Source organism: Salvelinus namaycush, chromosome 31 (genome assembly GCF_016432855.1).
Source record: "Salvelinus namaycush isolate Seneca chromosome 31, SaNama_1.0, whole genome shotgun sequence".
Classification (NCBI taxonomy): Eukaryota; Metazoa; Chordata; class Actinopteri; order Salmoniformes; family Salmonidae; genus Salvelinus; species Salvelinus namaycush.
This window is the reverse complement of record NC_052337.1, coordinates 35100251-35120423: the sequence shown is the minus strand read 5'-3', so window position 1 is coordinate 35120423 and position 20173 is coordinate 35100251. Positions and strand designations below refer to the sequence as shown.

Genomic DNA, 20173 nt, shown 5'->3' with positions numbered 1-20173 from the left:
TTGGGGCTCTGTTTGGCACTACGGACCGTATAAGTCATGGAGAAGTCAGAGGATCAAATCTCTCCTCTGTTTTAGTCTCAAGTTTGTCCCCATCTCCTTGCCGTCAATAGTTCAAGAGAGGGGCAGGATTTGGACTAAAGAAATCTGGTTGGCCGATAGTCCAGGCGTGAAGTCTTGATCCTCACAGGACAGTTGTGTGTACATAATCAGTGCTTTCGTTTTATCCACTGGAAAAATCGAGGTACCTAAACCTTGAGGTGTATACACACCGGCAGAAGTTGACTGACTCACTCCGCCTGGCCAACTGTGCCATTTTCTCATCAGCGTTTACATATCTTCTCTGCACGGTGGAAACATTCCCGCAGAGTGCCTCGATTTACAGCATGGTGTCACTTTACAGCAAGCTTTTGTTTACCGTACAACCCTGGGCCAGCGTTCAGGAATGCACAACACGAGGAGTAAAGCACTAGAGAGCCTCTATCTCCTCTCTCGGTCCTACGACTCCCTACACACACCTACAACCCTCAACCACTCTCTCCCCTGACCCGCCCTATCTTCAAGTGCTGATGACAACCTCCAACAAGATGATACATTATTCCACAATGAGAAATACTTTTGCACTCGTCTTGCTTACAGTCTTAGAACATTCTCGTTTTCTCTTTATTTTCTCCACAAATGTATGTCGGGGAGAGACTACTTATGTTATGAAAGACCTTTCTGGCTGGCGAGAACCTGGCATTCTTTTTCAGATTTACAGCTCACTGAAGCAACAAGCATTTTTCAATAGCCATCAGACAGACATTTTGATAAAAATGAGTTTAATTCTGTAAAAAGTTATAAAATGAATATTGTACAAAAATAAAGTTTGTTGAGGGCTTTGGTTCAGTAACACAAAACATAACACCTTTTCTTTCACAGGCAATAATAACAAACATGGGTCTGAAAACAAAAAATGCAATCCTTTCTGCCTGGTGTTTGCACTGGAGATTCCTCTGCCTTTACACACACCTTACCTTCACAAAATAACTGACAGCTTTATGAACACACAGGAAAAGGAACACTGACAGTTGAGGAAACAACAATATGTAAAGACAGAGGGGGAGTGGTCAGCCACAGTTCACACACACTTAAAAGTAACATACGGAAAGGTAAGGGCCCAAGAGGCTGCCGGAAAGGCTTACACAGAAATCAGTTATTAAAGGGGATGATGATCCAATTGATAAAAGCATGCTGTGATTAAAGGGGTCGATCTTTCTCTGACAGTGTTTGGCCTAAATTCATCTTGATGCCATGGATTTGTTCTGTGTGCTGGGGGAGATTATGGGGCTAAAGCTGGCTTGGTTTCTGTTGGGTGAGCACAGATACTCTGGTCCATAATCCATGCTAACATCAAGGCCTGCTCTGGGGCTCCCTTTCTCTGGGTTTCACTCAAAAGCTCCTCTATATGGACAAGGGCATAGTACTGTAGTAATATGCTTTGAAGATTCCTCTGTTCGTGTTCTTTTCTGTTAAGTAGTTGTTTTGGGTGAGGATTGATGGTATGCTGTATAGTGCTCACACTGAGAATGCCTGGTTACCCCCAGTGCTCCCCTCTCTCCCCTTTAGTAATGTCACAATCTATGTCCGTCTCTTTGTTGTACTGTCTGGCCCTAAGTCATGTATGTCGGCTTGGCTAAGAGTGACAGAGCCAGATCTCCCTTAAATGGTTTTAAACACCAGGGTGCCTTTGCCAGTGGGAGTAGTGGGCTAAGCTGCATGTTAGAGGATCGTTTTCAAACTAACCCCAGATCAGTGAGAGAGACCTGTGTCAGAGCAGAGACAGAGACAGAGACACTCCCAGGAACGCTAAAGCCTACTGGGACAGTAACCACTACAAAGCCTTTGCCCAGACTTGGTGTAGAGCCAGGACCAGGCTGAAGGGTTGAGATATAAGACCCTGGCAGCCAAGCGTACATGCATACCATCAACTTCTGCACTGTGATGGCCAAAGCATACTTCTGCACTGTGATGGCCAAAGGACACTGGGTCCATTTTCCACAGTCTAGTCCCTCAAGGTTTTCACTATATCAGAGATGTTCTCTATGATTTTTTTTTTGTGGTCTTTTGTAAAGCGTTCGGTAACATATTACTTTGCATATGGTGTGATTGAAAGAGAATGCAAGTGCGTTGAACGCAGTGGACCTGGAGGCTGCCCATATCCAACCTGTCCTGTACCTCCTGAGGTCCTTTTGTTCTTCTGTCTATAAAAGAAGAGTACGTTGAATTAATGTGGGGAGTATCATTGTAGGGAAGGATGCACAGCTGTCTGGGATAACCACCGGCAGTACGACTTTATTCTGTCCTAAAAAAAACAACTGAGAATGCAGGGTTTGTATGCTCCTTTGTAAACATATAATGGCATGCCATGGTTTTGCCAGAAGTCTGTTTACCCCTTTACTTTGATAGAGTTAGGAGTGAGGAGCAGCTGACTGGTCTCTCCCAGGCCCTCAGCCCCTAACGTCCCAGGCCGCTCCATCCTCTGCTTTCCATTAGTGACAAATGAGGAACACTGTCAAAGACGCTCAAACCTGGCATCCTTCAAAATGATCGGAAAGCAGAGATACGATTTTTTTGTTTAGAAAAAGGTTGAAATTGGTCCCCTCCAAGCAGTCTTTTTCTCTGCTTTCCCTCCCTAAACCTGATACCGTATGTTATTCTCATAAATCCATGATGTTTTGGAATCAGCAGTGGGTTTAGGATTATCTACCATGGAATTCAGATACAAACTGTACAGCGTTTTGAAACAAAAGGATGAGTTTGATTAGTTATGGCTGCACCTTGAACCCGGTTGTTTCAGCACAATCTGATTTCCCTTAGAAAACATGCTCTGCTTTGGCACTATCCAGGACAAAACAAAGCTCAAATAAATAAGGAAAATCATAAAATGGACTGCAATAAATAACAATAAATTAATTCAATCTTAATAAATACATCTCATATATAATTTGAAATATTTGGGATTTTACATTGGTGTGTTGCACCAGACAGTCTCTGCTGTAGGACTACGCCAGTCAACAGGTTGAAGAGTCTTTTTTTCTCCCGTTCCCTCGTTCATTGTGAATGTAAACTTTAAGCTCCAGTCTGTGCAGTGGAACCAGAACGCACTGGACTGCAGCTAAAAATACTCATCAGGACGAGGTCTGCTCTCACTGTTCTCACTGTGAGCCTCAGGAGCTGACTTCGTTCATGGGGAAATAGATGCTCCCAGGAGAATCTGACGTTTTGAGGAACAGACCGGCTTTCAATATCCAGATTTCCTCTGTCTGGTTCTGTCTCACCAACTCCATTGCAGGCAAGACTTTGAGTCTAACAGCATGGTTCAACAGGTAAATGAGACAGTATCCATGTAGACCTCCAAGGACGGGATCCAACCATGAAGTGAATACTGAGCTGAATTGACAATGTCTCTTTAATGGGCTGTTACACTGAATTTCAATGTAATTTAATGTCAGTCATCAACTATCGTTAGAACATAGAGGAGTCCCTTCTCCACTGTGACCTGACTTGGGCTCTGGATCAGCTTAATCACTGGAGGTTTGGGGACTACACCATCCCTGTTCACCCCTTTGCAGCTTCTCAGGAGTAGGACAGGACATGCTAACACTGGCCATTGGTCCTAAGACACCACTGGAGTGGACTATCCATCTCACGTTCTGTTATTTTCCACTGTGTTCCTTAACTTGAAAATGCAGTGCCAGCCTCTGAGAGGCTTTATGTCACTGCCCCCTTCATTTATGTCTGTCAGCACTTTTCCTTTCTCTCTCGTTTCATCTCTCCCAGAGTCAAACACAACCACATTTTCGGGCAGAATGCTTCTGCAGAATGTGGTAGTCCTCGTTGTTGTCATCCAGGAACGATAGGTCATCGTCAAAGGCGATTGGTCGACAGCAGGTGCGGGAAGGTATGTCCTTGACCAGCTTCTTGTTGTGGGTGAGGTTGTTGAGGATCTTGTCATAGTTGGTCTCTGCGTCCGAACAGGGGCCGCTGCAGTACCGGAAGATCAGCTCCTCTTTGGTCCGGTAGCCCAGACCTAAGTCTGTCACGTTGAGATGGACCTCTTTTAGCAAGCAGCCACGGCCTTCAACCGGCTTCGTCCGCTGCTCCCCTCTTTCACTGCTCCTCCCTTTGCCCCCTCGCCCCCGACCCTTCTTCTTCTCCGCGCGTCCTCTCGCCCGTCCTCCTCTCCCCTCTCCTCTCCCTCCTCCTCCTCGGTCCGTGTTTGCTGCTCCTCTCTGTCTCTCCCGCTCTCTCTGCTCCCTCCTTTCCCTTGAGCCGCCGGCGGGCTCTGATGATCTCCTCAGTCTGCCAATGGTAGCCTTGATAAAATCCATTACATCATCAAACTGGTCGGGATATGGGCCTGTGATGTCATCTGTAAGAGAGAGAAGATGCATAGAGGAAATGACTGATAATGCAATAGTAAAGTCAATGCATTAAAGTGACAACATATACTGTAGTAATAAACAATAGAAGTAAAAATACTGATGGCAACAATTTGAATGTTAAATCAATATAGAGTTTCCCTGTGACAAGGTAGCGATGCTTCAATAACTAACAGTTGACAGTTCCATACAGAAGATTGTTTTAGTATTTCTTAGTAATTCTAGTTATACTTTTTGGAACGGACCACCTTCTCTTTCCCTTTTTAAAATACTGAATCAGAGCTTCAAAGCACCGCTAGAAGGGAATCATATGGATTGTGACATAGAGAAAGCCGATTTCATCTCTCTTCAGCACTTATTCTATTTCAAATTCAAAACATGCAGGAAGCCCTCCACCATCTGCAGAGGGGAACAAAACCCCAGAGAGCCCTTTGATCCTCATGTAATACACGGTGATTCCATTATAGTGTAAACTCCCTCCTCCTTCTCCGCATCGCTTAAACGTCTGGCAACCCACTCAGAAGATCACAGAAAACATTATTGTTAAATGACTCAATTAGTATGACACTAATCATATTACCCAATATGAATGTCAGGTGTATGATGTTTTTTTGATGTTTTAATATGTGTGTAAAAGTGTGTGTGTGGCTAGCTTTTGTGCGTGTGTGTGTTCGGTCAGTGGAGGTGGGGTTAGTAGAGAAGGAATGCCCTTCAAGCTGGCCTTGGCATGATTTACTCCAGGCCTCAGTGGACTGGCCTGTGTGTGGCGGGCACAGGGCACCCAGGCAGGTTGTGTAGTGTGTCTATCTGCCAGGTGGAGGTGACAGTAGCCCAGCCTCTTCTTGCCGTTGGGAGTCACCTGTCTCACCTGTCCCACTGCCAGCGTACATGTCATCTGATCCACCCAGCTCCATGGCTGATTGGGCCGTCGCGGCGGTATCGGGTGAGCCAGGGACCAATCTGTTTAGACACCCTGTGCCCTTTGATTTAAACACCTTCTATTGTGTGGCTATCAGCTGATGGACGATAGAGTAGACAGACAGACAGACAGGGATAGCTCCTATTCTACGCTAGCTGACAGACAGACAGACAGACAGACAGACAGACAGACAGACAGACAGACAGACAGACAGACAGACAGACAGAGATAGCTCCTATTCTACACCAGCTGACACACAGTTGTTCCAAAGCCCAAACGACAACAACACCTCCCGGCTCTCCCCGTGCACCTGTTTCAAATGTTCTCCAGAATCACGTTTGTTATGATTTAGAGATCAGTTCTGAAGTCTGTGAAGTCCTGACAAGGCATACAAAAAGATGTTTGTATTAAATACTTCACAGTTTTCTAGCCTAGTGGAGCACCAGAGTCAGACACAAGTATCTCTAGAGGCAGTGGATCAGCTGCAGAGACACTTGGCTCCAAAGGTTACTTGGAACCGGTACAAGATTCATCGCTTACCACAGACATCGCACCCGAAACAAAAGGCCAAACCTCCCATTGAGTTCCAGGGTTGTTTACACCTTGGTGCATTGTTAACGGTCTTAAGTTACAGAACAGGCTGAGGTGATGTCACTCACCGCCGCTAACTGAATATGAGGTGAGGGGAAAAACATTTATCTGTTCTAAATGTTCCATGCCTTATCTAGAGCGCTGCACAGTTTACTACTGTGTAAAGTCAAGTCTGTTATGTTCTTTTAAACAAATGGAATTCCTTGCCCTCGAAGATGCTGAAATGAGCCTAAACACAATATTGCGCGCGCCCTTGTTGGTTTTGACTCTGCCGTATTGTCCAGTCTTTCTCCTGTGATCTGCATCTGTTTCCATGTTCCTTTACTCTAACTTGGTTAGGGATAAAACACAACACGCTATGTTTTCCTGACAGGGAAAGGGCACAGGTCCTGCAGTCCCAGAGAGACGGGGGTGAAGATAAACAAGCAAAAGGAATGTCAGCGCTAGCCTCTGTGTTTGGAACTGAGGAGCCGCACTCACTATTTCTTGCTCCTTCTGCCGCATGGATGTTTTTACCATCAGCGTGATGTTGCCCACAGCAGTAGATATTTTTACCCTCAGCGTGATGCTGCCCACAGTAGTAGATGTTTTTACCATCAGCGTGATGCTGCCCACAGCAGTAGATATTTTTACCCTCAGCGTGATGCTGCCCACAGCAGTAGATATTTTTACCCTCAGTGTGATGCTGCCCACAGCAGTAGATATTTTTACCCTCAGCGTGATGCTGCCCACAGCAGTAGATATTTTTACCATCAGCGTGATGCTGCCCACAGCAGTAGATATTTTACTATCAGCGTGATGCTGCCCACAGCAGTAGATGTTTTACCATCAGTGTGATGCTGCCCACAGCAGTAGATATTTTTACCCTCAGCGTGATGCTGCCCACAGCAGTATATATTTTTACCCTCAGCGTGATGCTGCCCACAGCAGTAGATATTTTACTATCAGCGTGATGCTGCCCACAGCAGTAGTGGTTTTTACCATCAGCGTGATGCTGCCCACAGTAGTAGTGGTTTTTACCATCAGCGTGATGCTGCCCACAGCAGTAGATGTTTTACCATCAGCGTGATGCTGCCCACAGCAGTAGATGTTTTTACCATCAGCGTGATGCTGCCTACAGCAGTAGATATTTTACCATCAGCGTGATGCTGCCCACAGCAGTAGATGTTTTTACCATCAGCGTGATGCTGCCCACAGCAGTAGATGTTTTTACCATTAGCGTGATGCTGCCCACAGCAGTAGATGTTTTACCATCAGCGTGATGCTGCCCACAGCAGTAGTGGTTTTTACCATCAGCGTGATGCTGCCCACAGCAGTAGATATTTTACCATTAGCGTGATGCTGCCCACAGCAGTAGATGTTTTTACCATCAGCGTGATGCTGCCTACAGCAGTAGATATTTTACCATCAGCGTGATGCTGCCCACAGCAGTAGATGTTTTTACCATTAGCGTGATGCTGCCCACAGCAGTAGTGGTTTTTACCATCAGCGTGATGCTGCACACAGCAGTAGATGTTTTTACCATTAGCGTGATGCTGCCCACAGCAGTAGATGTTTTACCATTAGCGTGATGCTGCCCACAGCAGTAGTGGTTTTTACCATCAGCGTGATGCTGCACACAGCAGTAGATGTTTTTACCATTAGCGTGATGCTGCCCACAGCAGTAGATGTTTTACCATCAGCGTGATGCTGCCCACAGCAGTAGTGGTTTTTACCATCAGCGTGATGCTGCCCACAGCAGTAGATGTTTTTACCATTAGCGTGATGCTGCACACAGCAGTAGTGGTTTTTACCATCAGCGTGATGCTGCCCACAGCAGTAGTGGTTTTTACCATCAGCGTGATGCTGCCCACAGCAGTAGTGGTTTTTACCATCAGCGTGATGCTGCACACAGCAGTAGATGTTTTTACCATCAGCGTGATGCTGCCTACAGCAGTAGATGTTTTTACCATTAACGTGATGCTGCACACAGTAGTAGAGGTTTTTACTATCAGCGTGATGCTGCACACAGCAGTAGAGAGACCTGTTTAATTAAACCTGCTGTTAGACAAACTGCTCTGAAGTAGGTAGTCAGCAGGATTTATCAATGACTGGTCTGGCCCCATGGGCGCCTCAGTTGAAGTGCCCTTCAACACTTAAAAAGTAGGTGAAAAAGGTAACTCAAATAACCAAATTCACCCTAGCTAATTTCCGATTCAGACAAAATTGTTTGACTACAGAGGTAGCAAAACTGTACTTCAAATCTATGATACTCCCCCACTTAACATACTGCTTGACTAGTTGGGCCCAAGCTTGCTGTACAACATGAAAACCCATTCAGTCTGTCTACAAACAGGCTCTTAAAGTGCTTGATAGAAAGCCCAATAGCCATCATAACTATTACATCCTCAGAAAGCACACAAGTATTGTGCAATACACTGACGCATGTCTTGTATTCAAGATCCTAAATGGCCTGGCTCCTCCCCTCCACTTAGTACTTTTGTTCAACAGAAAACCCAAACATATGGCAGCAGATCCACAAGGTCTGCCATGAGAGGTGACTGTATAGTTCCCTTAAGGAAACGCACCTTTAGTCAATCTGCTTTCTCTGTGAGAACTTCCCATGTCTGGAACAAACTGCCATCAACTGCACCACCTAAAGCACCTTCACAAAAAACATAAAGACATGGCTAAAGGCCAGTCAGACTTGTGAACATATTCCCTAGCTGTGTATTGCATCTTTCCATGTTGTCTGTAGTTTGTGAGGTGTGGAAACACTGTTGCTTTTATGTATTTTGTTTTGTTGCTTTTTGTGTTATGTTGCTCTGTCTGCATGCTTCGTGTTGATTGTCCTATGCTGCTCTGCATGTGCTCACTGCTCATTGTTTGTCTGTATTGTATTGTAATTATTTTTAATAACCTGCCCAGCAACTGTGGTTGAAAATTAGCCGACTGGCTAAACCGTCACTTTTACTGAAATGTTGATGAATGTGCACTGTCCCTGTAAAAATGTTAAAAATCAACTCAAACAATCAGCCCTCAATTACATTGACTGCTGTCCCTTTATATGGGATAAGCTTGCCTTGCTGGTTGCTACAATATGATCCATAGCAAAAGTTCATGGCTTGCAAGACTTTAACCCAAGTGTGAACCCAAGGAGAGCCTGTTCCTACCAAGGGAGCACCCCCGACTCTATTTAAAACACATAATACTGTATGCGCCATACGGAACACATGGCAACCTATGGCCATCACATGAACATATGTATCCTCTCTGAGGTTTGTGTTACATGTTTGGGCTGAGTGTACCCCGTTTGTTTTGGTAATCAGGCCTTTGAACAAACTGGGTACCAAACCATAAATGGTATGTTGAATGTGCATTTTCCAGCGGCCGTGTTTGTCACCCTCTTCAACCCCATATACACTTCAAGGAACTGAGAACCAGTTGACTACTCAGTACTGCAGTCACTTTATTGCTATGGTTTTGCAACAGAGCCTCATCAAGCAACTTTAGTAGTCTTCTGTAAGAGAATCCTTTTCCAGAACACGCTATGATCTTAAAGCTAGAGTCCTTAATTGAATTAACAACAAAGCAGTCACCCCGCCTCCGTTTTAGTAAAAAGCTGAGGGATTGGCCTGGAGAAATGTAAGCACTCTCAAATTAATATACAGAGCTATGGATACGAGGACTGACCATCCACGATATAAAAATGGTAGTTTTAACCGCGTGTTGTGGCTATACATTTACATTGTAAACAATGTAAAACAAGCTTATATAGTTGAAGTCAGAAGTTTACATACACCTTAGCCAAATACATTTAAACTCAGTTTTTCACAAATCCTGACATTTAATCCTACTAAAAATTCCCTGTCTTAGGTCATTTAGGATCACCACTTTATTTTAAGAATGTGAAATGTCAGAATAATAGTAGAGAGAATGATTTATTTCAGCTTTTATTTCTTTCATCACATTCCCAGTGGGCCAGAAGTTTACATACACTCAATTAGTATTTGGTAGCATTACCTTTAAATTGTTTATCTTGGGTCAAACGTTTCGGGTAGCCTTCCACAAGCTTCCCACAATAAGTTGGGTGAATTTTGGTCCATTCCTCCTGACAGAGCTGGTGTAACTGAGTCAGGTTTGTAGGCCTCCTTGCTCGCACACACACCTTTTCAGTTCTGCCCACAAATGTCCTATAGGATTGAGGTCAGGGCTTTGTGATGGCCACTCCAATACCTAGACTTTGTTGTCCTTAAGCCATTTTGCCACAACTTTGGAAGTATGCTTGGGGTCATTGTCCATTTGGAAGACCCATTTGTGACCAAGCTTTAACTTCCTGACTGATGTCTTGAGATGTTGCTCCAATATATTCACATACATTTCCTCCCTCATGATGCCATCTATTTTGTGAAGTGCACCATCCCCTTCTGCAGCAAAGCACCCCCACAACATGATGCTGCCACCCCCGTGCATCACGGTTGGGATGGTGTTCTTCGACTTGCAAGCCTCCCCCTTTTTCCTCCAAACATAAGGATGGTCATTATGGCCAAACAGTTCTATTTTTGTTTCATCAGACCAGAGGACATTTCTCCAAAAAGTACGATCTTTGTCCCCATGTGCAGTTGCAAACCGTAGTCTGTCTTTTTTATGGCGGTTTTGGAACAGTGGCTTCTTCCTTGCTGAGCGGCCTTTCAGGTTATGTCGATATAGGACTCTTTTTTTCTGTGGATATAGATACTTTTGTACCTGTTTCCTCCAGCATCTTCACAAGGTCCTTTGCTGTTGTTCTGCGATTGATTTGCACTTTTCGCACCAAAGTACGTCCATCTCTAGGAGACAGAACGCGTCTCCTTCCTGAGCGGTATGACGGCTACATGGTCCCATGGTGTTTATACTTGTGTACTATTGTTTGTACAGATGAACGTGGTACCTTCAGGCGTTTGGAAATTGCTCCCAAGGATGAACCAGACCTGTGGAGGTCTGCAATTTTTTTTCTTGAGGTCTTGGCTGATTTCTATTGATGTTCTCATGATGTCAAGCACAGAGGCACTGAGTTTGAAGGTAGGCCTTGAAATACATCCACAGGTACACCTCCAATTGACTCAAGTGATGTCAATTAGCCTATCAGAAGCTTCTAAAGCCATGACATCATTTTCTGGAATTTTCCAAGCTGTTTAAAGGCACAGTCAACTTAGTGACCCACTGGAATTGTGATACAGTGAATTATAAGTGAAATAATCTATCTGTAAACAATTGTTGGAAAACTTACTTGTGTCATGCACAAAGTAGATGTCCTAACCGACTTGCCAAAACTATAGTTTGTTAACAAGAAATTTGTGGAGTGGTTGAAAAACTAGTTTTAATGTGTATGTATGTGTATGTAAACTTCCGACTTCAACTGTATTTGGGGCTCTGATGGGGTATGACAGTTGAACTAAGCTCATGAGGCATTCATAAGTTATATACCCATTGATTATTGGAGAATATATCACAAGTCCAGAAATGGATCTAGCAACCAAGAATTTCAGCTTTAATCAGAAGAAAGTATATTTGACTCACACTTCAGCAGGTGATAATACTATGATAAGTGATAAAACACTATCAGAGTCTTGACTTACATTTATTCTCCATGGAGATTTCCTGCAGGCTGTGAGACTCTGACTGGAACTCTGGCTCTGGGTCCTCCACAGACACGGACAGAGAATCACTGTACCGATCCGAGTAGTGAGCTCTCTTGGCTGGCTGAAGGTTTTGGTAGAGGGGGCGTGTGGAGACGGAGCTCAGGAGCAACAAACACGTGGCCAAAACATCCCATAACTTCATCTTAGACTCAGTTCCTATGAAGGAAGCTGCAAGAAAACAAAACAGGTTTGTGAGTCGGATCAACCTTTGAAATAATCCTACATTTACAAATTGGATTGAATTGTAAAAATATGTGTAGGCTGTAAACACGGGAAACATAGGACATAGTGCCAAAATGGGCTTAGTTTGGTCATCTTTTGAATCGAAAGAAAATATTACAAGCATGAATATTGGTTGTTGATACTATGAAAGATGGGAATAAAGCGTAATAGAAACGGTAGCTCCTGACTGGCACATTGTTGACCTGCTTTGATACAGTGCAGAAAACAGTCGTGAGTCATGATGACATCTTTGGAAATTCATTTGGCAATAGCAACCATCATTCATGTCAAGAGGTTATGCCCATTCAACAACAGTGAAGCAAGCCAACTTGCTGTATGTATGATGCTTTGTTGGCTATTGTGTTTTGGCACAGCTATTGGGGATCCAAATTAACAAACTTCAGAGACCATTATTTACATTGTATCAAATTGTATATCTTTCAACAAAAAGGTCAAATATAGCTAGAAAGTTCTAAACGCTATATGTAGGCTAAATATAAACTGTTAGCCCGTGGTCTTTAGATTGACATGGTCTAGATATAATCTATAAATATGATTTCATACTCAACTATCCTATTACTTTTAGGGACCTCCATAGCTTCTACATGATACAAAATATTGATATTACAATAATGTCGTTTTAATTATTGTTTTTGTATATGATGGACATTCTGATCCAAAGCACCTCGATTACAACACATTTTTGACCTATTTGAGTGATAATTTACGAGTGCGTGTTACTGAAATGGGTGGCCGTCACAGGCAAAGGGTGCGCCTTTACTTCAAAATTCGTTTATGGACGCACCATGCATAGAGCATTGGCTGGTGTCCATTAGAAAGGCTACAGTAGCCTTCATGTTGGCATCTATTTGCCAGATGGTGAATCCCTGTTGCTTATGTGACTATTGTTAATTGAGCATTGGCTGCAGATAAAGTATGTCCATGGGGTGTACTTTTTGAATAGGCGTAATGCATTAAATAAATTACTTCCGATTTGCAACTAATACCTAGAAAAATGTGGCACACTGTTAATGCGTGTTAGACATTTTTTTCTTATTTTTTGTACGTGTTTTATCCATTGTGAATGCTTACTTTGTCGACATTCAGAATAGGTCTGATATCCTCAAAATTCCTTCATCAATACTATAGTAGGTTAATAGCCAACATAGCCTACACAAGTGCATCTCATTTACAAAAAATAAATAATATTGCACAATCAATAACTGTGAATGGAATGTGCTTACCTTAAATCTGGCCCTTGCAGACCTGCAAGTGTATCGGTATTAAAGTCCAACACACAGCGATGCATTTAACGTTCCGTGGTGAGTAAGAAGTACTTGTATCCAAATGATATATTCAGACTGTACAGTTTTATCTGATCACATAAACAAGATCCGATGCGTTCAATTTAAATGACAATGTAAAAAAAAAAACAGTAAGTAAAAATGCCACTCAGAATTAATGGAACTCTGTAGCCTACAGAGCGCTCAACCATGCGTCTGCCCACAGGTAGGCTACACGCTTAAGTGGATAGCTGGCCAAAGTGCCTCGGCGCTGTCTATCCAGGCGCTCAATCGCAAACTAATTGGATGCTAGTTTCCACATTGGAAATCCGAGAGAGATCCACCATCACCAACTGCAAGGAGTCAAATGAAGACATCAGCTTTACCGACGCAGGGAGCAGAGCGGTTTGCCAAAGCCGAAAGGCAGGGAAAACGCACCGAATCGCGCTTTAAAGAGACAGTTTATTAGTGTTACCTTAAACTGTTTTAATGAGAGAAAATCAAACCAAAAACGTCTGTAACATCCACCAGACCAACATTGGGTCAAGAAGATTTACTTGATGTTTTCATATCCCCAATGGACTTGGTATTCTAATAAAAAACGAGGGCAATGTGTATTCTCCATTATATCCAAGTGGTGTCCGCGCAAGGAGTGAGATGGTTGTCCACATGCGGGCTCTGTATATTCTCTCCAGACTGGCACTGGCAGTACAGATGTGCAGCTGTCTGCGCATCACGCTGTACGAGTCGCAGAAGACGGCTTGGATAGATTTATAGCTTTGAGCGCGCTGACGTTTCGAAGAGTCCGCCCTTCTTTTCTCGACCTCTGCACAACCAAACAGCAAGTACAAACAGAAGTACACGCAAACTCACATCTCCAAAACACCCCTGGCGCTCCATTTGCTGGGTCGCAGTTTTGGGATCTCTTTAGGAGTATGTCACTCTCCTAATGTCCTGGGGTTAGATTTCAGTAATGCGGAAGGGGATTTGGAGACGTTCGTTTGCTATACATGTTCCTTGAATACACTGATCTTTACCGCGCGCGCTGGGTGTCGGGTTCCAGCTACTCATAGATCAAATTAGGATGCCCACCACACCTATTTACTAGGACAGACTTGTAAATAAGTGTGATGGGCATTTGTGGGTAAAGGTGAAAATATGTAAGTCCTTTAACATTTTATGCATATGGCACACTATATAATTCTCCAAAATATAATGCACTGCAGCAGCTGTAGAATACCCATTACATAACCCACTGGGCACACACTGGTTGAATCAACGTTGTTTACACGTCATTTCAATTACATTATGTTGAACAAAGTAGAATAGACGTTGAATTGAAGTCTGTGGCCAGTGGGAAGTATTCAGATGCACACTATAGCTTGGAGCAAATGGTCACTTAATAACCAGTGTTTGGTGTCGTTTTGCCTGCAGGGGTCTGTGTGGCCCACAATAGAGGGACTATAAACCCTCTGTGATGTGGTACCTGAGAGGCCTGGTCCATTAGCCCTCATCATTTACACTCTAGATCTCTTTCATCTTCAGGATAGCTACATTCTTCATGGTTTTACCCAACTGTTTATGAATTTAACTCATTTCAGTGTTGATGAGTTAGAATACACCCAGATATTTTACACATTCAAAAATAAAACATTTAGAGAGAAGGATTTTATTTATGTTTGACAGGCAAATTACAGAGGGCGACATTCTGGCTGTGACACAAGGGATGCAAATTCAACGGTTGACACTGTCAATCTAAGGTGACTGGTGATGTGATTTAACTCGTTTTGATCATTCATTGTTATTAAAAGGTGCTCACTGGATCCATCTCCCTCTGTTCTCTCTTCCTCTTCGTCACACTGGTGCACAGCAACTGAGACTGGCTGGGAGCCCAACAAAGAGGGTCTTTAACACACACACAGGGCATTTCAACCAGACTGCGCCTGTACAGATTCATTTTGTATCGCTCAGAAAGATGGCAGGAAAATGAGCATTTGTGATTTCAGACTTTTTTGTTATGATACTTAGCTCCAGGACTGGGATCAGACGTTAATGTATGTATTCTCTAATATGTTTCTTTGTGTGTCTGCCTTGGTTACCATCTGTGTCCTCTTGTTATTGACGCCTTTCTACGTACACAATACTGTAGATTCCTCACTGTCATGTTCTCTTCAGAAGCTATCCACCTCATTGTTACTAGATCAGTGACATTCTGTGAGTAATGGGCGCTCCAATAACCGGTTGAGAGGTATACAATTGTCTAAATCCATGCCTTTAAAACACACCTATGGCTGACTGTATTCTGCTTATGTTGCATCTCATAATCATGCCTGAAACACAGCATAACAATTTTTCTTCAGTGAATCCCTTTTAAGTGTGGTGTCTGTCTGTCAGTCTGTGTAAAAATGTAAGATGTTTTAAAAGCCAAGAGAGGTGATGTCCTATACAACAGAACATTTGACCAGCCAGTACTTTCTAAGTGCAGGTGCAGGCTAAGGGAGTTTACAGTATGACATGTTCATTTTGTTTTTGTTTTTACAAAACAACAGTAAATTGATGGTGGATGGGTGGGATTCTTCAATTTTTACATTCCTAGTATCGCCTCTCCTCTGTCCGTCTCTTGGTGTTAGCTATAAGGATTTGCACAACCCCATTGACCTGCTTTTCCTCTGTTGTTTAGAACCTTTGACATCTAGGATTTCATGGGAAGGTGTCAAATGTGATCTATTCTGCCTGTACTTACTCTGACCCTGAGAGAAATCATGGCCTAATCTGCACTCTGGATCAATTTAACGGACCTGAACAGTCTAGTCTACCATCCACAAGCTCGACAAAATGTGCTCTGTCTCCGGATGATCTATATTCACTATTTGTTTCTGTTGGTAATCCAAATGGTTGTTAGATGCCATTAGAGTCACTGACTGATTCATATCATGTCACTAGAGGAACGGTTGATAGTCAGGTTACAGTACTATAACTTGTAATAACATTGACAGTAAATGATGGCGGAACCATTTAACTACAGGCTGATAGAAGAACCATGTGTCTGCTGTGGGTGAATCAGTTGACATTTGAATGGAGGCACTCATTCCGTAGTGAAGTCCTATCTTTTGCTCCTCCATTGAGATATGTGAGTGGGGTTATATTTAAGCGATCCAGTCATAATTGGTGCTCTGCCCATCCCCTCTGACTTAGGTCTTGTCATAAGGAATCAACTTAACTGTTGGTTTCCTGTTCTATCTCCTATGGGTGTTATTGACAGTCGGAGCTGTGTGTGCCTCTGTGATTCTCTGGGTTTGGCCAAATGTTTAGCTTGGCGCTGGTGTCTCCAGGAATGATGCCCATTGGCCATGGACACCTAGATGCATCACTCATCCTTTATTGAAGCAGCGGTTACTAGTGGTTACTAACAGACCATGACAAACAAACACTACCATAAAAACAAGAATAAACAGGATTGCATAATGCCCCTTTTCCCCCTTACGGTCAACGAGAATATCAACAGTAATGACAACAAGGATTAACGTACTGTCTGCTACCAACAAGCACAGTACTGTCAAAGTCATGTCCAGTAACAGATGGGAATAAAAAGCCAACATATAAAACCAACAGTGGTCCTGAACTACAGCCTGGGTCTTTAAAAAAAAAAAGTGATTTAAAGTGCTGACATGGAGAGCATTTTTTAAGGGGAGGGGCTAAGTATTCTACAGGCGGGGGGGTTGAACAGGAGAGAATTGCTATCCTCTGTGTGTGTGTGTGTGGGGGGGGGGGTGGCATTAAGGAGACCAGGGTCAGAGCTCAGGAGCTTTTATGATGTGATAACTGAACAACCAGGCAGGGAACTACATATTTGGGAAATATCAAAAAGCTTCCTCTGGCTGGCACTGGGAAATTGTGTCAAAAGTTTGCATGACTGGCGTGAGTACATGTAACAACACTGTTTATGGTTGGAGATAGTCATGCCAGTGTACAGAGCCAGTGGGGTTAGAAGGGAGGGAATACCAAAACCTTGTCACAGAGAACTGAGCGAAAGAGAAACAGTAATGACTCCACTGGGATCCAATCCATCCATATCATAAAAAGCAATCACTCTCTTTCAGTGATGACTGGTCTTTTCCTTTCAGATGCGTTTAAAAGGGAGTGTGACACAGACTAATTGAACATGGTCAGCTCATGGTCCAGACAGAGTGTGTTTTGTTATGTGGACTTGTCCCAACTCCAGTCCTCTAATACCCCCAACAGCATTCATTTTTGTTGTAGACCCGGACAAGCACACATTATTTAACTTGTCAACTAATCGTCAAGACCTCAGTGAGTTGAATCAGGTGAGTTTGTCTGCGGCTAAAACAAAATGAGTGCTGTTGGGGGTACTCGAGGACTGGAGTTGGTAAACACTGGACCACACTGGGGTAAACCGGGCTGACACTAAAGACTCCCTCCATACTACCGTTTCTCTGGACATCTGATACTAACATAAACGAGGTAGTAATGGCTTCCAAACATAGTCCCTGTTTTAGAAAGCTCCTTTGTGTGAGAACACATCACAGGGTGTCATTCGCGGAAGGGACTAGTCACTGAGATTGAAGTGCCTTCTTCTCTCATTAGGCGTGCAGTGCGACGGGGCAAACCACTTTATTTTGAATGCCAACCCCTCAGAGCACACAAACAGCCTTATCTGTCTGAGGAGGAGGGTGACTCTTGGTTGACCTTTTAGTATTCAAACTCAACCCCAGGGTTTAATAGTGCTAGTCACTGGGAGTTTTGGGACTTTTTTTTTGGACAGCTTTGGGTCTCGTTGTGTGGTGGTGGGTGTCATCGTGTGTGTGTGTCATAGAGGACAGAGGAATGCGGAATAACAGGGGTCATCATACTAAGCTCTGTAGTCGGTTGATGACTCATGATGTCAATGTTGATCTGCTTGAATCAAATACACAATGAACAATCATCATGTCACACATGTATATTAAAGATACTCCTAGAAGGCTTTAGTATGATCCACCATTGTGTTTATCACATGGCTGACATGTTAACCACTCATCGGCCTGTTGAGAGATTTGTCTGGTGTGTTTTACGGTCCTGACCACAGTAACCACTCCAGTGATATGTGGGCTTGTCTAAAAGGTCAGCATGTTGGCAGGATTATCAGGCTAGCACATGGAATTCACACACATCATACACCCCTCGCTCCCACTACACCCATGGAGTGGACCTTATGTTCTGATGTGACCCGTGACACTGTATACTGTGACAGAACTCGAGGCCACTGCAGTGTGCATTTCTGTCCCAACTTCAGTAGGCCTTTGATGGTGATGACTTAATTAAATCAGTTGAGACAGGTGTATTGACCTGCATCCATATCATGTGATGAAAACAAATGCACAGTTTGGGGGCTTCAGCAGTTTGTAGGCTTCATTTGAACTACATGCTTGTGAAACAACGTGGCAGGACCACTGACAGTACCACCACCCACTCCCTGAGCTGCCAAGCGAGCCGACCCTGACCTGGTCCCACCATATCCAGATAGTGTCAGGCAGTGTTTGTTTGATGTGGCTGTGGGACAGTCACATGGCATTGCATAGTGGCCCTGTCTCTAAATCCCCTCTGGAACTCTTGATCAGCCAGGACAAGGGTGGAATTTGAGTCTCTATCCTCTGCGGTGTGCCTGGGCACTAATACCCTGGAGGGCAGTGTCTCGACTCCACTAATACCCAGCTGCCACAGGCTGCCACAGGAACCCACCCTTGATAACCCATGGAACCAACAGGTTCCTGTTGAGAGAGCACTATGTAACAGTTAGAGCAGTAGGTGATTCTTATACTACTGCTCACTGTGCCACACAGTGCTTCATCTCCACCTGTTCTCTCCTATTATTTTTATCATACACACAAGGTGGTGTACAGGTATTACTGACACAATCTTCTGTATCTCATGTTACTCTATGAGAAACAGTCTAGGTCACTTACAGTAAGATACCACCAAGTATCATCTGTGCTTTGCTGAAACAGCTGAGGTGTTGCAGAGAGAGATGTATGTGTGTGTGTGAGTACACAGTATCACACTGCAGGCAGGACTATGACACCGTTATTAATAGAAGTGAGGAAGTGCAGGTTAAATCCTTCAAACGAAGAAATGTAACATATAGAGAGATCACATTTTAAAAACCTACGCACCACTCCGTGAAATACCGTCTCTCTTTTCCAATGCGATATACTGTAGATGAAATGTGTCAAAGAATCCAATTGACACATTTATCCAAGAGGAGATGTGAGGGTGAAGATCACCATTCCCATACTTTCACTTTTTGTCCGGTTGTCTTCTAGCTGTGCCTCAGGGCTCTGGAAGATTGTAAAGTGGAGATAAAGGTCCGTGATTGATCTGTCTGACTGTTATAGAGCAGCATGCTGGGGAGGTCTGGGAACAGCTCATTATTGGTCAAGGGTGAATTATCACCTCATGAGAATCAAAGGAGCTTAATAAAAGGCAAAAATTCTATGGCGCACATAGGCTTCTGATGGACATTTTTCAAGGTCCTTGATTAAGGTGGTGTGCTGAATGTGGTTTATAATCAAGGGGTGTTGATTGATGTGCTTTTCGCAATTGTTCACCTTTTACTTTTTGTAATGAAACAGAGGCTTCCTTTTGGAGTAGCATGTCCTATAACAATGACAGAAATGTTGATGTAGTCTGGACTAGGGTTGCATAACTACTCGTAATTTTGATGATTAACACGTAATCTATGGTTATTTTGGTAATTTATACTTAAATAACTTTCAAACTTTATATCTCTGTCCATATTGTCCAAAGGTTTCTAGTGGATAGACCATATAATTCAAGAGAAAACAGCATAATTAATGATGAAAGCATCTAATCAACAATTACGTAATTTCCAATTAACTCTGCAAGTCCTCCAACTATTTACTTTTTCACAACTGCCACCAGTTTGGCACTAAAACATTGACAACAAAATACATATTGACAAGGTAAAATAAAGAAAAGTGTGTAAAAAAATACACTGCTCAAAAAAATAAAGGGAACACTAAAATAACACATCCTAGATCTGAATGAATGAAATATTCT

At 43.3% G+C, this 20173-nt stretch overlaps 1 protein-coding gene across 1 annotated transcript; it reads right to left on the bottom strand.

Annotated features, from left to right (window-relative positions):
* Window positions 1-801: 801 nt before the first annotated feature.
* gdnfa (glial cell derived neurotrophic factor a) lies at window positions 802-13220 on the bottom strand. The gene is made up of 3 exons (XM_038971294.1): window positions 13058-13220; window positions 11529-11759; window positions 802-4411 (listed from the first exon to the last, which is right to left on the bottom strand). Exons 2-3 carry the CDS (start codon window positions 11731-11733, stop codon window positions 3822-3824), a joined length of 795 nt encoding a protein of 264 aa, XP_038827222.1. The 5' UTR covers window positions 11734-11759; window positions 13058-13220; the 3' UTR covers window positions 802-3821.
* Between the last annotated feature and the right edge of the window lie 6953 nt (window positions 13221-20173).

Coding starts and splice junctions, on each gene's coding strand:
- gdnfa (XM_038971294.1), bottom strand. CDS start 11,733: ATGAAGTTATGGGATGTTTTGGCCACGTGTTTGTTGCTCCTGAGCTCC. Junction 4,412..11,528: donor AATCTCCATGGAGAATAAAT/GTAAGTCAAGAC, acceptor TCTCTCTTACAG/ATGACATCACAGGCCCATAT.